The 20,556-nt window shown below is 34.4% G+C and overlaps 1 protein-coding gene across 1 annotated transcript in view; it reads left to right on the top strand.

Annotated features, from left to right (window-relative positions):
• Positions 1-322: 322 nt before the first annotated feature.
• Positions 323-20,556, top strand: part of LOC117332429 (myotubularin-related protein 3-like) — a 34,818-nt gene continuing 14,584 nt past the window's right edge. Inside the window, exons 1-4 of the mRNA XM_033891328.1 lie at positions 323-452; positions 11,949-12,034; positions 19,398-19,690; positions 20,041-20,213. Of these exons, the coding sequence (XP_033747219.1) occupies positions 12,020-12,034; positions 19,398-19,690; positions 20,041-20,213 (481 nt within the window). The 5' untranslated portion in view covers positions 323-452; positions 11,949-12,019. The remainder of the gene's footprint in view (positions 453-11,948; positions 12,035-19,397; positions 19,691-20,040; positions 20,214-20,556) is intronic.

The following is a 20,556-nucleotide window of genomic DNA, read 5'->3' as shown; positions in this document are numbered from 1 at the left end:
AGGCTACGGAGGAATAAGATGGCCATGAACATATTTTTGACCTGTAGATCTAATAGGATTTCCGTCCGTCAGTGTCAGAAAAATGCCTCTTAGGCAATTGGTTACCAGTTACTTAATTGTGGTTAAATTAATTAATTGAGTTAAGGTTGTGATTTGTGTTAGATTGAAGCCATTTCAGGCAAAAATATAAAGCGAAACGCATTGTTGCGTTCCGATAGTAATATGCATTCCGGAAGTTACAATTCACCGCAACAACCTTGACCTAAGTCATATGACAACTCCCACCCTGACGTCACCGTCTGTTGACATTCTGTACCGCCATCTTAGGAAGTGCCGGGGAAATATAGGACAGTATTGTGTGTATTGGAAATTACGGCGATTCCAAGCCACATTTGGCGGATCTTGCCCGAGAGGGCATTAGATCAAGGTCTGAATTACCATTCTGCTTACTGGTGAGTATGCAAATTCGCCATCAAGTACATATAGACTCAAAACATTTGCGTTTCAAAGCGTGCACTTTCGATTTGTTTGGGTTTTAGCTATGTAAGCAACTGTCAAAACAATGTTGCTTACGTGGTGAACTTCTCTCTTGTTTTCTATAGCGTGAATAAGGTACATTTCTTGATCATGTTTAGTTATAAATCTTCAAAATCGATAAAAGGTACTCCGAAATTGTTGGTACACATTGCTAACTGCCCAAACAATGGTCTGAGGTCAAGACGCAATTTTCGATCATTTCACCTACGAAGCCCCAGGATGTGGTTTCCGGAGGCACATCCTTGTTTATTAAGTGTTTATCTTATTTAGATGAGCTAGCGCTGTAAATCAATTTGACAGCAGTACGTGGTACACATACCCTGTCCTCATATATGCATCGATTCACATAATGCCATCATATGCTAATATATAATCATGTAAAAGTTTTAAGCAATCACCTCATTAATGACATAAGATTTTATTGTATATTTAAATTAGGCTGTATTTGAAGTTATAAAACGTGATCAGATTAGCATGTAAATGAATATATTGATTATTATTATAAGATAAATTCACTTAAAATTATAATAGTTGATAATCTTGTGATTTGGTTAACTTTACTTAATGAATATTACATAAAAAAAATAAAGATATATGCCCCAATTATTATGATAGTTTGAAAAAAATCACGGATTATAAAAAAAAAACAGAAAAATGTCTGATCGCTGCATCACACAATGAAGTAGCTTATGATGCAAGGATTCAATTCAAGTTGGCCTTGATGATCAGATCAGTATTAAAAAAAATCATTATCACATATTAAACCATTTCATGTAAACAGATGTGTAATATTGCTGTTGAAATCAAATAAAAAACTGTTATTAACGGGGCTTACAAACATATTTGTTTACTTTTCCTTCGTCATGATCAAATGCTCCAAATAAAATTTTCAAATCCTGATTTTGAATTTTGGAATAAAGTGTTCATAATTATAATTCAGTTTTCTGTCTAAATTTTTAGATCTTTTCTTCATTATTTCAAAGTCATTTCACAAAAAATGACAATTTGCCAACATTTTTGTTGCATTACATGCAATTCTGGGAAACCCCAGATTATAGAGGAAGTCTAAATATAGACACACATACCCATGGCCAGGCCAGGTATGCTTTTAATTAGAAGTTAAACAAAACTGGTGGATTTATAAATAAAAACAACTTTCAGTTTTAATTGAAAGGTGAAGTTGGAAAACCCAATGTGCAATCAATAATATATATGTATACATACAAATGTAATACATATACACAATCCTTCTTTTAACTTGTAAATATTTACACAAGAACGTTATCTACTGTTTACATGTAAATGTATGTGTGTATTGAAGATAGTACATGGATTGTCAATCATTCCTAGCTGTTCCTGTGGTAAGTGTTGTGACTTAATTCAAACACATTTCTTAGAAAAAAATGGCTGTTGAGTATAGATCTGTTTTCAACATCGAAATTATGTTCTTAGCCAATGCAATTAGGCTACATTTTTTATACCAAAATTATTTTGCTTTGCTATTTTACAAAACTCTATATGTAGGATAAGAAGCTTTGTTACCAAACTGTAGGATAGCTATATATAGACTTTGAATGAATGATCGTAATTAATATATACTGTATATGTATACGTAGTACATATATATAGGCAGTATAGATCTAGCATGCTGTATGAAAATTCCTCCAAGTCTCTCTCAATCTGGTACCAGACAGGATATTTAAGTGAAATTTTTTTCTTTGATCCAACCCTGAGGCTTAGCAGCCATGCATAGATTTAACACAATCTTGTAATATTGATTTATATATAGAACTAGAAACTTTTCTGTTCAAACTTCCTGTTCTGGAGGGAACATAATGTGAAATTGTATTCATTGTATTCATACATATATATATCCCCCCCCCCCCAAAATAAAAATTGTATAATATATATTTCATCTAAGTAATTTATCAACCTGAAGAATAATTTTCCTTTTAAAAGTTCATAAGGGGCTGCACTAGCTATATATAGCTCATCAGTTGGTTAGAGTGCCAGTCATGTAATTACTAGCCTCAAGTGAAGATTTGAGGTGCATGGTTGGACACGCTCTATTAGTGTAAGTTTTGTGTTTCCTGGGAAGCTGATCATGAATGGACCAGTCTGTGCTGTCATGGTTGTGTCATTAATGCTCTTTACCTTAATTGCACTGGATGGCATGCGACGGGCCTCATGTATTTATGTTGTTCAATGAGGTAGTTACCAACTACTACAAGGAGACCCTGCATGCCTCAAAATGACAGAGGCTGTTCACAGGGACGATAAACTCGGTAAATAAACAATTCAAAATGTTTGTGATCTTGCAGTTGAATATAACACTGATCATGATATATTTTAAAACATGGATTCCAAGAGGCCTTGTGTTGGTAACACGTACATAAATTATAAAAAAAAAATACAAATATGTGTGAAATGATAGAATTATATACATGTATGCATCCTAATGCTTATAAAATGTGAGAATCAATACTGTAGTTCTTTATAATCGCAATTAAATTCGAGAAACTACCCGCTGATTACGGAGAATCTTAATTAATACATCATGTGCTGCACTCCCGTACTATTAGTGGTCAGTACAAACTTATATTTTATAATTAACAAGCAGATTATAATTATAATTACTGCATATGGATGGCTAGTGATTACACTGCCTCCAAAATGTACATTGTCAGTCCTAGACAATTACGTCATAATTTTTTTGAACAGTCGATAAAAAAAAATAAAAAGGAGATAACACAACTGCTGGTTAAAAATCAATAAAAATTTGTTTCTTGTTTAATCCGAACCTAAGCACACCGACTTCTGGGACAGGAAGCTTAGTCTTTTCATTGGATCCCTGATTGATCATGACCAGATCTTGATGACGAGGTAGAATTAGCACGACTTCCTAAGTATATACACAGCACCCTTCCTATTTTCTCGGAAAGAGCACTGGAATTACGTCAGTAATTATCTCAGCCTGTATTTTATGAATTGAAACGAAAGTCGAAAACAAGCATAAACAATTCAAGCAGTTTATTTTTAAGAATACAAATTTAAATCCCACCTGATCATAGTGACTTTTCGTGGAAACTTTATATTATAATTACCGTAAATAGTTTTACATGATTTTATGTGCATAGAATGTTTTTAAAAAATTGCACTTTGCACTATTCAGGTGGATATCTGTAATGCCTATTTTTAGATTTGTGTCTAAAAGTACATTAGGTAGATATACATGTACACTATAGGTACACCTGTTGTTTCTCCATGATAGCTACAATACATTAATCAATTTCATATATACCTGTATATCATATATATATATGTATATATGCTGTACATGTGTGACTTAGGTACAGGGCCCAATTGATGTGTATCAACTAAAGAATTTAGAGTTCTTTGTCACATGCACAGTAGACAATCTATTCAATTTAACTAGACATATATATATATATAGCAAACAGTATTTGTCTCGGATGTCTCTATATAGGTACAAAAATTAAGTATTATGTATAGAAGAATTCTTTGTATATTTATATATATAACAAGTTTTTATAACATGTCACTAGCATGAATTAAATGTCCAAGATAGTTCGAGTTAGACAAACATATTGTGGAACTATTATTTATACACAGTGTGGGGTATCCGTTTTACTGTGGACGAAAACTGAAAAGAGGATTGAATCATTTAATTTGTCACTTTCAATTTAGATTTCCCAGAATTTGAAGATTAGTTTTGTAGTATGATAAATTATTGATGTATATATCTTGCATAATGTATATATAAAGTTACTTAAAGGAACGACATGCTAAATGCAGATTGTGGAGGAAATTTGAAAACATATCCTCTTGATTATGCATATAACTGCCCTATATTACATATATGCATGTTTCCATATATTTGTGAAAAATGTTTAGTCGGGCATCCCAATTGACCATTACAGAGTTTCTGCATTTTCAAAATTATCATGCATGATCGATCATTTCTCAGTACACTGAAGGGACAAAACATATTATTTCAAATAATTATAATTATATGCTTTCAAATTTAAACCCAAGAGTCAAATAAGATTATGAAATGTCAAAAACATTTCAAGAGTCTACTGGATTCCTACAGCTAAAGGGGGCAAAAAAAAATATTTTTGATTATTACTTGTCTTTAGCAAACCTGTTTTCTGCTTTTAATTTACAAAAAAAAAAAAATGGGGGGCTGTAATTTGATGTTCATAGACATTACATGTACAACATATGCATGTACAATTTGTACCTTCGTCTGTTAAATTGACCTCGTCAGCCATTAGATACATGTGCCAAGTATGTTATGTATCAAGTTGAGATCTAGATCAAAGTTCACCGAGTTTACATGCTATAAGAATTTTATCTTTCGGTGCATCCTGTGTATCATAGCGTAGAAAATGATTAAAAATATCTTTCACAAGTTTATCAATACTTCAAAGTTGGTGATGCATTCGTGTATGAAATATTAATAGGACCAGAAAAATCAGCATATTATTGTAACTCCTCAGTATTATATAGCATAGGCTAAATATGATAATTCTCACAAATTTTATAGGTTTTAGTAAAGTTCGTGTCAAATATACATATATGTGTATATATACAATATATATATATTTTCGGAAGTGTTTAAAAACATGTATCTATATACCTGTCAAGTGGTTTGCGTGCATTCTGATATCGGTAACAAGTGCAGTACATGTGGCCGCAGTGGCTGAGTTGTTAATGTGTCCCGACACTTTAACACTAGCCCTCCACCTCCAGGTTGCGAGTAAGAAAAAAAGTTTGATGCATTGTTACAAGATATTTAAGATTTAGCGGGAGTTTAGCTTTGATCACCAAATGCAGTCTCTGCATATATATGAAATATATGCAGTGTGACTTATTTTGAAGTTGTTTCATGATTAGGAGAGGCGTTTGTTTATATAATTTCAATTTCTCTGCTGGAAAGCAGGGAGGAGGCTTATAGAAGGAGGTGTGCTAATTATATATGTGGCATTTTGACCATGATTCCTAATATATGTATGATTTGTACAGTTTGTCAGACATATATAGATCAGGGGCCGCGGTGGCCGAGTGATTAAGGTATATATCCTGACACTTTATCACTAGCCCTAGGCCTCCACCTCTGGGTTGCGAGTTCAAAACCTACTTGGGGCAGTTGCCAGGTACTGACTGTAGGCCGGTGGTTTTTCTCCAGGTACTCCGGCTTTCCCCACCTCCGAAACCTGGCACATCCTTAAATGATCCCGGCTGTCAATAGGACGTTAAACAAAAACAAACCAAAATTGTCAGACATATATATGCATGACATATACAAAAAGTGAGTGTTTATATAATTAGCCCTAAATTTATGTAAATTATATAGGTTCATTTATGTTTGTTCTGATCACTGCGATCCTTACATCGATCTTTACCTTATAAGCTTGATGTAATTCTTTAACCAGACAACCAACAATATGTCTCAATGTGAAGCTCTCCAATTGATGTTTTTTGTCTGGTAAACAAATATAAAATATCGACTGAATGTTGAAATTGGCAGCAATTGCAAGCTTAAGTGCACCATAGCTACTGATTCAAATTGAGCTGAGTGAACTATATACATATACCATATTTGTCATAGTAAGCTCATGTGTACTTCAAAAGCTTCCATTTGAAATCTAGGTGGGGAAAATAACTTTTTTTCATTTATGTATCTTTATGTAACGTTTGGTTTGTTTTTGTTTAACGTCTTATTAAAAGCCAGGGTCATTTAATAAGGTCGTGCCAGGTTTTGGAGGTGGATGAAAGCCGGATCCGGAGTACCCAGAGAAAAACCACCGGCCTACGGTCAGTACCTGGCAACAGCGCTAGCGCATGCACATGCCCAATATTTTAATGTAGGTTTCAAACTCGCAACCCAGAGGTGGAGGGCTATTGATAAAGTGTCGGGACACCTTAATTAACCACTCCGGATCCGCCACCGCGGCCCCTCCTTTATGTGACGAAAAAACAATCAATAGTTTTTACCTGAATAATCTAGTCTTTTATTTACAATAACCAAAGATTTTTGATTGCTTTGGTTATATATAAGACTGCAGATTATTCAGGTAAGAACTATATAAACATATATAAATAAATCTAAATTAGCTCACCCATTGTCTTTTTCCTTAAAAAGGTGAGGGGTGCATTTATAAGCGTAAGTGCACATCGATCAATTCAATCTAATTAAAATAAGATGTTCATTATCAACTCCTTACTCTATAAATATATATGTTCATACAAAGTTTACAAGGTGGATAATTAACATCTAATTCTAATTAGATTGAGGTGTGCTTATTAGGTCAAATACAGTGTAATAATGTTTTAGTTCTGGTATATATATATATACTTAACAATATTGCAACTTTAATTACTTAAATTCCTAAAACTCCTGCCATTCAGTAAGTATATATTGAGCCTTGTCCCGGGGTGGTTTAAATTGAAGCACCAAGTTTTATTAAAAATCTTTTTGTTTTATTTCTAAAATCAATAATTAGTCAGCATTTTAGAAATTGTCTTATAGAATGGAAATTGAATGTATACACACTGGATATTGATAGCAGAGAAACATTTCGTACTCCCAGACATCATGTGAGGGTCTGTCTTGTGTAAAGATTTCCAGGCTCTGCCAGAATGTTTGTGTTTTCCATGTAAGGAATCATAAATATATATATATATACTGTTGGTAGTGGACAAATTTATGTGCAGATTTTTTTTCTAGGATATATTTTGCCTTCTCAGCAGATCTTGTACTTTAACACAGCTCTAGATCTGTGCAAATTCCAGAAATTTGACACATGTACGTACAAAGTTCATGAATCATATATATAAACTGCAGTAAGGTGTCAATATTTTGTGGGATTAATTTCTATGTATTGGTACATGTTTTGTGGATTTGTTCTGAAAAGCTAAATGAGTGGGTCGTATGTGTATATTGTCAACAACAAGGCTGTATCCTCTTCAGTTCACAATCTCCCATGGCCAGGTAAGACCACATCGATGTCGTGATTGTCACACCAGTGTCGTGTTCCATACAGAATCTGTAAAAAAAAAAATGAAATATTGATTTTACATTCAGATACCACGTCAAGTTTGAGTGCGAGTTGTTAAGTGACATAATATAAACTCGCTAAAATATATAATATGGATATATCAAATTTGTTGGTATCGACTCCCAAGTCGTACATTAAGTGAAAAGCAATTTATATATATATTATTGTAAAATGGCGGGGAAAGGGGTTAGATACCATTAAAGAAAATAATAATCATAATGGCAAAATGCAATGGCATAATTGATAAATATATAAGATATACATATGTCAGGAACTTAATTCTTCCGAATGTCTCCCTTCTTGAGACTGCCTGATCACCAATTCTTCCTAATGTCTCCCTTCTTGAGACTGCCTGATCACCAATTCTTCCGAATGTCTCCCTTCTTGAGACTGCCTGATCACCAATTCTTCCGAATGTCTCCCTTCTTGAGACTGCCTGATCACCAATTCTTCCGAATGTCTCCCTTCTTGAGACTGCCTGATCACCAATTCTTCCTAATGTCTCCCTTCTTGAGACTGCCTGATCACCAATTCTTCCTAATGTCTCCCTTCTTGAGACTGCCTGATCACCAATTCTTCCGAATGTCTCCCTTCTTGAGACTGCCTGATCACCAATTCTTCCGAATGTCTCCCTTCTTGAGACTGCCTGATCACCAATTCTTCCTAATGTCTCCCTTCTTGAGACTGCCTGATCACCTTTATGAGCATTAATATATTCATGATCACCACCCATGTGATGAAGGCTTTGTAATCTGTCACAAGGCTGAGACATACCAGAGTCTACAAAAATGGTAATAAATGTTTGGTTTGTTTTTGTTTAACGTCCTATTAACAGCCAGGGTCATTTAAATAAGGACATGCCGGGTTTAGAGGAGGAGGAGGAAAGTCGGGGTACCCGGAGAAAAAAAAACAGCCTACAGTCAGTACCTGGTAACTGTGCATGCCCCACGTAGGTTTCGAACTCGCAACCCAGAGGTGGAGGGCTAGCGTTAAAGTGTCGGGACACCTTAACCACTCATGATCAGCTACCACAGCCCCCCTAACGGTAATAAATGTCACTCCTGCTTATATATAATTAGCACTCAGTAATTTTGGGAGTGTGACGACTGGTTCACCCTTGGTCAGTTTAATATGACTGGGTGGAGTGTCCTGCTGGGTGTCTTCCCGATCAGCAGTATGCTTCAATTCAGTGATCATGAGGTAGCACTATAAATTCAGCATCATTTCCACACTATCACATGTACAGGAGACAAACGTGACCGCAGCCTCCCAAAACTAACTCATTCACCACTAGCTATCCTGCATCTCGCCCACCGGCGATCTCGAGGCTGTCCTAAATATAATTAAATTACCTTACATACCAGGTTATTAGATGTTAATACAACGTTAAACAATACATAACCAAACCAGACCTTATCATTTAAAGCAGATTTGTATGAATTGATTTGATTTTAACACCAGTATGGTTTCATAATATCTGTATCTTGATACATCGACTTGTCAAAAATTCATGACAATATTTAGAATAATATGTTTACATTCTATTGTTTGTGAACGTGTTATTTTAATTTCTAAACCAAATAAGACATTAAAAAAAGATTATTTAAAGGGGGGAGGGGGCATCGATATCGGATGAGTCAGAATTGGTGGAAAGTATAGCGATGATGTTTTACAAATTAATGAAATTATATAATGTTATGTATGTGACACTATGGGAAATGTATGTATGCATCATAATCAGTTAATTTGCTGTATATATATATATATACGTACAACGAGAGTTCTGTTGCGAATTATACAGCGTTAATCAATGCTTACATTTAAGTAGCATATGTACTTGCAACATGTTACCATCAGGATCATATTTATATGTTAACATGCATGTTTGTTATATCATATGTAGGTATATATATATATTTACTATATATATATATATAGATCTACCAATATAATTCGACATTGACATATATATATAGATAGCAATGCAAGTAGTCTGTTTTAAACAAACAGTTTCATGTTTATGACCATTGTTTTTAGGCCCAAACTTCCTGTTGATAAGATAATTCGTTTTACACATATATATATATCTATGCTAGTGCATGTGTATATTTGTAGAATTAATTGTCACAGAATTTAAATGTCATGACCAGAAATTTGCTGACTTAAGACATTTCAGAAATTCTTTGGGTTTTAAATTTCCCTTTTTACCAAATTGCTGGCCTCAGTGTTTTTAAAGCTATTACAACATATACTGTTGTGATTGATCATTCACCTTGAGAAATACTGATCACGATTTGTTGTATTTATTGCCGGTCGATAAAAAGAACTGCTGACTTGACAGCAGAGATCGGTATGACTGTGGCAGAGGCCAAAAATAGAAGTATATATAGCGGTTAGATAGCTATAGAGCCAGAACTCTTCAGACTCGCACAAGGGATTAGCCACGCGTAATTAAATACAATAATTTACTTGTATGCGCATATGTGAGGCCAAATAACAGCCCATCCCTGTCCCCTTAGAAAATCTTACAAATTTTTTTAATTTACTGTTGAGAAAATCCTAATTAGGCTGTGCTAATTTTTAACATTTATATGCTCAATATGAAACATGAACTTGGAAACCATGATTTATATTAGTAAGAATGCTCCAAACATATTTCAACTCTTTGAACAATAGAATCTTCCCCGACCCTGAGGCAGGGGTCGACATTAACGCTTGTCCGATTGTCCGGTACCAGACGAAATTGATGTCGGACAAGTGAAATCATTAAAGTACTTGTCCGACGGGATAAGTAACAAATCTGTCATTGTGTTTTATTGATGTTATATTCTGAAGTCAAAACTGATTCAATACTCACTGTAAAATGAGTAAAAACTCCTTTAAATTGTGTTAACCATCGAACGGAAGTGAGTTGATCATGCTTATTAAAGCCTCAGTCGGAACTACATAGAAATGATGGTAGACTTCCGAGGGCTCTCGAAAACATGTAATCGGTATCACTAGTATGTTTGAAACGCATGCGAATGCTGTACATGTGAGAGCATTGATACTACGACAGATACCGTCTGCTGGAATCGTAATAAAAATGAATCCGTTTTGATATAATTATGGAGGCTACAGATGAAGCAGACTGCAGTGCCCTAGAAAACGGTGACATGTTTTAATGTTTTCACAGTAGTAAGTTTGTTTATAGTTTAGTCGAACAGTTCTCCATGAAAGTTAATTATTTTAGAGTACTTCATTCATCTGCTTTCAGGTAAAAAAAAGGATGGTTTGGTAAAACTTAAATAACTTGTAATAATACTTTCTTGCTGTTTTATTGTTGTTAGTAATTGTTATGAGTCGAAATTATGGCTTGCAGTGCTTACCTCTACTTTATAATAAATCATCTCGCTGTTTACAAATAACAGATAGAAAGTAGAAACACATGTAGGACAAGTGATTATTTCATTCGGACAAGTGAATTTATCTTATCACTTGTCCGAAGGTGCAAGTGCAGAAAAAAGTTAATGTCGACCCCTGTGAGGGTGTGATATCTAGAGTAATATCCAAGAAACGAGTACAGCACGATATTCTTGGTTGTCTAACTCGAGGCACTGCCAATCACGAGGGCTATATGAGTATCACCAGTACCTCGACGACTGAAGATTCCTGTGACGTCTTGAAGGTTGGGGAGGATTATCTGGTATTTTTCTAGATCTCCCATCATGCTATTTTAATTACGCTCGGTCTAGAGCGCTATTACAGTACTATTGCACTTTGATGTTGATGTCATGAGGTGATTGAATTGTCGCTGTGACGTCATTTAATTGTTACCGTGAGGCCATTGTATCATAACCTTGAGGTCATGGTATATGTATTGTTGTGGTACCGGTGACGTCATGGTATTGTGGTAGTGACGTCATGATATTGTCGCAGTGACGTCATGGTATTGTTGTAGTGATCATGACGTCGTGGTGTTGTTGCCAGCTTGTGCTGTATATCTGTCAATATACCTAAACGACAAAAATTTTGAACAAGTAAAATGGGATAAAAGTTTGTGAATTGTAAATTGTTTTGGGACCTACCCATTGACAAGTTGAGTATTACGGCCTTTTTAAATAAGACAAGTCTAGATCTGAATGGTAATATAAGAGAATAGAATTTCTCAACATAAATCATAATATTAGAATGTGTCTTTTTTTTACTATATCACATTGACGTTGCAAATTGTCAAAATTATTTTTAGTAGCAATTGTTGCTTTAGATGTGCCTGATTAAAGTGTGAGTAAGAAAAATTTACAACATGATTTTTCTGAATATGGATTATTCCGCTTGCTGTTTCAGACGAACGTCCAACGGTACTGACAACGAAAAGGGGAGTTTGGTGTCGGCGGTTCCATCAGTATTTATGCCAGATGCATGACAAAATGGTGAGCTCTATATATACACATTTATATATATATAAATTACCTAAAAGTTATACAAATTCTGGTGAGCTCTATATACACATTTACCTAAAAGTTAATACAAATTCTGCACCATTTCCTGACGTCCTGATGTAACTGATATGTTAAATATATTATCAGTTGTTTTACTGTTGTGCAAGAAAGCTGAAGGCAGTTACTTAGAATTGAACAGGAAAATATCCTATATGTTTATGAAAATTCTACACCATTTCCTAAGTCCTGATATATGCTGATATGTTAAATAGATTATCAGTTGTTTGTTGTTTTTGTAAGGAAGCATGCAGTTACTTATATATATATATAACGAAACAGGAAAATATACTGAAGGTCGTCAATTTTTTCTTTATAACTAATGTAAATTTTCAGTGTTGGATATCGTATATACAGTCAAGAACGCCAATGTGGCGCAGCGGCATAAGCTGCGGGTATTTCTGGCTAGGCGATTGGGTGCCGTGGATCTTGAGGCCCGGTCAGGGCAAGAGTCAAAAAGTTGTCTTCCTTCGTCATTTGTGTTGCTAAGTTATACAGTCTGTATAATGCATTTCTTGCATAAAGCACCCACGGCCAATGCACGCAAAGGAATTATTTTTATTTTTATCTCATAATCGTCATGTAAAGCCTTTATTTGAATTCCGAGAAACATATCGTTCAAACGACAAGTCCACTGTGTATATAAAACGCATGAATTGTCTTTCTATAACTCGTTCTCTTCATATATACATGTACATTTAAAAAGGAGGAAATAAGTTCAGGCACAAGTTTATTTGGGAATTCGAAGTTATTTGTAACTAAAATTAAAGCAGTATCGAAAAATGACTACATCTATCTTATTGTACTACTTTCATTTCCATTCTTAAAAAGTTCTCGGGGGGGGGGGGGGGGGAGTGATGAATTTTTTTTTAATTTTGTTTTATCTCCAGATTGGCAGGCCTAGGGATGATCATGATATTTCATTTGATATTAGAATAGAAATATTTAATGAAATAGAAACAATTTAATTCTCGTAACTGTCAGGAATATTGTGAAAATTATTTTCTGTGTCTTTCTCGATGCCCAAATAAAAAATTCTACCAGCTTCAGGTTGACTTAATTATAAGCTTGGTAGTACGTATACGTATAGTACAGTATATATATATATTGTGATGTATTTAATTTGAAGCTCTGTGAACTAGGTCATTATAATCATGTATGACATCACACTGGGTCATACGACATTAATTTATACACAGACGTCATGAGTAATATGATAATTAATAAGATATATAGACTTAAAACATCCCCTTGATGCACAGCTGTACTTAATCATCATAGAAAGATGTCAGACTTCATTGTGAAATGATTTAAAACAACATAATAAAGTCGTTTAAAGTATATATCGGTCATTGTGAGTCAAGGTGAACTTCAATTCAAATGGATAAACATTGCATAATACAGATGTAAACGATATATTTATAGCATTATTTAGTATGGAGAAGTCGTGCACCTAAAATTTGGTGCAAGGAAGAGATACTGATAAGCAAGGTCAGAGTTGTTTTTGTCATACAGATTTGCCAGTTGAGATAAAATTTAGACCGAGTAAAATGCATATCAGGTAAATACGGTTATCATAAGCTTGTTTAGCTTTCGTTATTAATCCCCTTTCGGTAAAACTGGGAGGACTATATATATAGCTAGCTATATAGTGGCTTCATTCTTTGAGGGATTTTTATCAAACTTCATAAAATGATAAAGTAAACTTATAAAATATATTGGACAAGTTTAATTTGAGTTTCAGGGTTTTTGGTCAAGGTCAATACCCAGTATATGCTTGTTTTTACTGCAGATTGTGTTTAATTCCCACTTGTATGTAAATAATGTAACTGTATATATATGATCTGTACTCCAAAATGAAAAAAACATTGATGAAATGTTGAGCCTTTTCCTCAATTTCAGCCTTTACCAAAACTTTCACATGAATATCGTAGATCTATATATGACTTTAAGAGGAAAGAGGAGCTCGAGAAAAGTGCAGAAAAGTGCAGACATTATCTTTACAAAGAACTGTTTTCTGTTTGGTAACCTGTTTAGCTAGACCATTAACGGGAAACAAATTTTTATTTAGCCTTATTGTTTGTGTTACTGCATATAGTGTTTAAATAATATAACATGAACATGCATGTGCACTGGTAGAATATCTAGGTCAAGGTAGTTGACAAATGATCGGGCATAAATTTTACTGAAACAAGCTTTTCACATACAGCTAAGCATTCATTCACCTTAATAGTCAGAAGTTGCAGTTTTCATTGAATGGAAATTGCTGACGTGTCTTCCAGCTGTACGTGTGGTGCCTACAAACTTATAAGCACGTTTGTGTGATAAAATGCTTCAGTATCTCTGAATGCTTATAAAGCTTGGTCCATTGAAGACTTACAGCTATTTGCTTTAGAATACAGGATCAATATTATCTACACATTTATAGGTCTAAAGACGTCTCACCAACGGCTTGAACCTGATTCATGAATGTACGCGGACACACAGCTGAGTCTTGGCAGACAGAGATCAATAAGTGACACGGCGGACGATTTACTAAATTTAGAATCTGTTGAGCATTCACGTATAACCTTGCACATTGGTTGAGGATCGATCCATCTCGGTGCAGTGCAAAGATGTGTACACTGCACGCCACTGTTAAGAATTATACACACTCTTTTAACACGTTAAAATCTTAATACAGGCTTAAGTGTGTCACAAACTTAGATAAAATATATAACTTCCAAAATTTCTCAAGAATCATCATAATTTGTCAGTGAAAATGGCAAAATAATATATGGACATAACCAATTACAACCTCGATAAAGATTCAAGGAGAGTCAAGGTCAAGAAGCTTAATGGACCTATTTTACAAGATTTTCCAAAAGTGCATATATAAAATTTTTGTTTTTTAAAAGATGTTCCAGTTCCATTAAACATTGCACTCTGTGATACTCTTCCAAAAAAATTGTTCTTCTGCAGTGAAAATATTCTCTCGGTTAAAGTAATTTCTAAAACGACAAAGAACATAATATTGCAAAAGTGTTGCATTTTGAGGATTGTAGATCTATAGTGAGATCATCAATAAACGTATCAACTATATTGATAAATATAAACTATCAAAACATTTATCAGACAAAAAACAACAATACATAATATCATGATAACATTTACTGAATTTCATAATATTGTACGTCTGCATATAGCGCTTAGGAACTTATGGATGGTATATGTAGTACTGTATGCATATATAGTGACACATATATAATAATTAATGGTGTGTGTTTTTTATACATATTTACAAAATATCAGTTAGTTGAAATTAGCTAGTGAGCCTGCAATTTACAAAATAAACAATTAAAGTGTCAAAAATGCTGACCACATTTTTTTATAATCGACAACACAATTAATTTATGCAAACTAGCTATACTGGATCCTGGAGAAAACTGAAAAGTTGGGAAATTACTTTCATAGAATTTTAATTCACATAGAATTTCTTTACACCTTTATACAAATACATATATATATATAAGTGATGCACATTTAAAAAATAAATTCAATTTATCAAAATTTAAAAAATTCTGCAGTTGTTTTTGGGGGGGAGGGGGGCGGGACAATACTAAACACAAATTTCTACATGTACAGTAGGCCAATAAGGGTATTAAATTGGACTTTGTTGAACAAGCAATTCAAATTTTATATACATGTGTCAATCGATCGCATTCCATATATCTTGCTTACATAATTCAATGTATCAGTTTGGAATAATGATTTATAATATATGGTCGAGTGTGTATATATATATATACAATGTAGATTTTATGAGTACTGTAAGTGTAGTGTATTGTAACTATATAAGTACATACAGTTGTATGTATTTGTAACTCATTGTGTGTTATTGTGTACTTGACTTTAGCCTAAAGAAATATTAATCTATATCGGTTATATATGGTGACCAATGGTCGGAGATGACCGGAGAATGGCCACCGACTTGGAACTCTAATAATAGCGTGTTGGTCTGATCATGATATCGCGCAGCTAGCTACGTTACGTATACGCGTAGCACACACACATAGACACAACCACTCTATGACGGACAGCTCCTGTACATGTGCTTATATGTAGTTGAGAAGCAGATATATTTTATCATTTGGCCTAAGCCAGATATATGCCAAATATAGGAAAAAGCAGACATATTTTCATACGGCTTTATAAGTTATGACTTATCCATAATATTGTGATCATGACGTCCACAGTTATGAGAAGCAGATATTACAATCATTTGGCCTGATATAAATTGTGTGAATGGGGATCTACGCACCTACTTGTATATATATGAGACTAAATAGTTTATGTAGTATACATACAATATATCTATTTAATTATCTTATTCTGATTGTCAAAAATCAACTGAATTCAAAACTAATCCAAGGCTTGTATCAGAATGGTCTAAAATTAACTGAATTTAGTATTCAAGACTTGCATTGTAACAGAATTGTCTAAAATTAATTGAATTCAAAACTAATTCAAGGCTTGTATCAGAATTGTCTGAATTTAATATTCATGACTTGTAACAGAATTGTCTAAAATTAATTGAATTCAAATTTAAAATTAATTCAAGGCTTTTATTAGAATTGTCTGAATTTAATATTCATGACTTGTATCAGAATTGTCTAAAATTAATTGAATTCAAATTTAAAACTAATTCAAGGCTTGTATCAGAATTGTCTGAATTTAATATTCATGACTTGTAACAGAATTGTCTAAAATAACTGAATTTAATATTCATGACTTGTATCAGAATTGTCTAAAATTAATTGAATTCAAATTTAAAACTAATTCAAGACTTGTATCAGAATTGTCTAAAATTAATTGAATTCAAAACTGATTCAAGGCTTGCATCAGAAATGTCTAAAATTAACTTAATTTAATATTCATGACTTGCATCAGAATTGTCTAAAATTAACTGAATTCAAAACTAGTTCAAGGCTTGCATCAGTAATGTCTAAAATTAACTGAATTTAAAACTAATTGAAGGCTTGCATCAGGTTATGAAAAACTATTAAATCACTACCAGAAATTATGAATTTTGAACACTATATATATATACAGTGCAACTTCCGAAAACCGAACCTTCTAAAAACCGAACACCTCTGAATACCGAACGAATTGACATTGTACGGAATTGGTCCTTCTTTATTATAGTATTAAAAAACTTCCAAATACCGATCCCTCTGAATTCCGAACACCGGACCGATTTTGCGTCCGGTTCCTGTTAAAATATACCAAAAATTACTTCTGAAAACCGGCCTTACCTGAGCGATTATGACACGAGGTCAGGCCAGTCAACCGTGAAACAACAACTGTGACGGGTATTGTGTGAAGCCTTATTGTCTCGGGACCTACGTAGGTGACTTGTACAGGTATCCAATATATATCCCAAGGGGGCATTATGACGGATGGCCCAGTGTATAATCAACACGATAATTATGAAACAATGTCACACTTCATTGAAGCGCGTCAGTTCGTTTATCTTCTCAATGCAAGTAGAGCTAGAAGCCTGAGTTTCGCATTTAATTTAAATGAGGCCCAAAGGGGGTTGTTTTCGTAAAAGAAGCCACTGATGTTTTTTTAGACAACAGCGATGTCGGAAATACGACCAGTATCAACTGATCAATTGTAATTGATATTGAAACAAAACATTTTCACACCCTTTAATATTAGTCGATATGTAAAATATTCCGTATTGGACTATCGGCCCCATCCACATGACGGAAGCTTCACCGGATGTAACAAAATGTAGGTCGATCGTAAAGTGTAGTTGTACATGTGAAAAAACTGTTTAAAACTATAGTTAAAGTCATTTGCCTTTCTTATATATTCTGCAATATATACATGTACATTGATTAACTTTCATAATATGCATATTATTCAGACAAACCAAATATTGTCTACGTGTGTACGTGCCGGTTTGTAATCGGGTGCATTCTAATAAAAAATCGTCCGACCAATTATATCCGGAATTCGACCGGTCATTTTTCGATCAACTTCTCCAAACCGAACCCTCTGTAAACCGAACAAATAGTCATGTCCCATGCATGTTCGGTTTATAGAGGTTCCACTGTATATAGGCCGTACTTTATGGACGTAATTTACCAGTGACGGATGTACTGTGTACCATTACAGAGAGTTATATTGCTGTTTGTATATTGTGTGTGTATATATATAGTCCAGGTTATCGAGGTGATATATGTGTATTTAAATAGTTTACTTTGTCATACTAAAATCCAGAGTAAATCCTTCGAGGATTAGGAAAGGAGGTATTTGCCAAGGGCCCGTCATACACAGTTCGACGGGACATTTAAATATCTGTGTTTATATAATTACTCGGTTTAAGGTTGGACTGTCAAGCTGAAATTGTAAAATTTAAAGTGCTCTGCATTTGTGAGAACACTGAAAATAAAAGTAATTACTACATGTATATAATAAATCCACCTACATTTGACTTGTAGAGAATATTAATGATATTTGGAACATATTTTGTTAGTTGTCATTGTACACATACATTAGAGCAGTTTTACAATGGCCATGGCAGTCTGATTGGTTGACAGATCTGTATACATAAACAATACTAACTATAACGGTATGTACTTTGTAGGTAATCATAATTACATAACAGTACTGCACAATCTAAAATGGATTGCTGTCCCCTAGATTATAGGGACGAAGTAAGGGAGGGGATATTGTGCTCAGTTTGTACATATGTGTGTGTCTACATATACATATGTACATTCAACTTATAAGCCATCTAGCAATTTCATTTTCATACAAATTTTAATTTGATCAAACATCATAAAAAAGTCAAGTATGAGAAAGCCCTAAAAGAGTTTGTGTTTCAATTTAAGGTGACAAGCTTATATATATAATTATAAGATGAAGCTAAAAGTTCAAGGACAAGGACAAGGTCACTGTTCTTATTTAGGGAAAATCTTAGATTTATAGGCTTCATTTCTAAACAAATTTCTTTTTAAACTTCATGATCATATAGTGGTCAAATATGATGAGAATTACCTCAAACAAGTTCGTACCAGGCTTAGGGTTTGTTACCAGATAGTTCAGCAGGTATACCCGGTACTTGGCATCGCGAGGGGATTTGTGACACTTTTGATGCCTTGTTTACTTTCATTGACCTATTTGTTTATTTTGTATCCTGTTTTTCAAACTGTATGATGATCGTTCATTTCTGTCTATACATGTATGTATATATATGTATATCCTAAATTTTGCTACATGTATATTTTGCTTATCTGATCTGTAGGCATATGCTGAGGAGCCGTCCAGTTTGGACTACATACAGCGATCGGAGCTGTACCCTAAAAAGTCGCTGGTGACTGAAGATGCAGCGCTGCACGTGCCATTCCCGCTCCTGTGCGGAGAGGCTGTAGAATTCCTTGGGCACATTGACGAAGGAGTGATTGCATTATCCAATTTCCGCCTCCTCATCCGCTTCAAGGACAGCTTCATCAATGTGCCGTTAGGACTGGTCGAGAGCGTGGAATGTCGGGACATATTTTACCTCTACGTGTACTGCAAGGATGCCACAGTGGCCAGGTGTGTTATTGTAACAGGTGTGACAGATCAAGAGACACCACAGACTTTACATTCATGGCTGTAATGCATATTGTAATGCATATTCATGGCTGTAATGCATATTCATCAGCTGAGAAATTTTGCATTAATTTTGTCATCAATCATTAATAGCTATAGGCTGGTAATACATGTACTTTACATGGAACGTCCTAAAGGGGTTAAACAATATTATAAACAATATTTGTCAAATTTTGACATGCATTTGGTCATAATTTTGGTTAATTTTGCATTTATTTCAATTTCTATTTAAGAATTATTGGAGGCATATATATATATATATATACATGTTTCACAAACTTCTTTATTTCCAGATGTGCATTCAGCAACAATGATTCCTGTCAGGTGTGGTTTCGTCGTGTCAGCGACCGAGTGGCCCCGCCCCGGGAACTCAAGAGCTACTTTGCGTTTGCCTTCCATGCCTGGTGTGTTGACCGCTGCCCTGCGGGATCAGAGCTTGACCCCTGTTACCAGCTCTGTAAACAAGGTAATGAAGTATTCTGTGTGGGGCTGTACAGGAATATTCATAGCCAGGAGCGTGCTGGATAAAGGGCCACAATGTTTGTTCAAACAAATTACCTTGACCTACTTTCAAGGTTACTGGTTCAAATGTATTAAAATGTTTGAAATGACTTCTTCTCATAACCAATAGACCTAGACCTGGGGCCATGATATTGGGCCAGCAGCACGCTAGGATAATAAGAGGCTATGACATTTGTTCAAATGAATTACCTTGACCTACTTTCAAGGTTACTGGGGTCAAATGAGTTAGACTCTTTATGATTGCTCTTTCTTCTTTTCTTAAAATGAGAACCCAACGGTCATGATAT

Source organism: Pecten maximus, chromosome 8, assembly GCF_902652985.1.
Source record: "Pecten maximus chromosome 8, xPecMax1.1, whole genome shotgun sequence".
NCBI classification, from domain to species: Eukaryota; Metazoa; Mollusca; class Bivalvia; order Pectinida; family Pectinidae; genus Pecten; species Pecten maximus.
The sequence above is the reverse complement of the archived record's forward strand: the minus strand, read 5'-3'. Positions and strand labels throughout refer to the sequence as shown.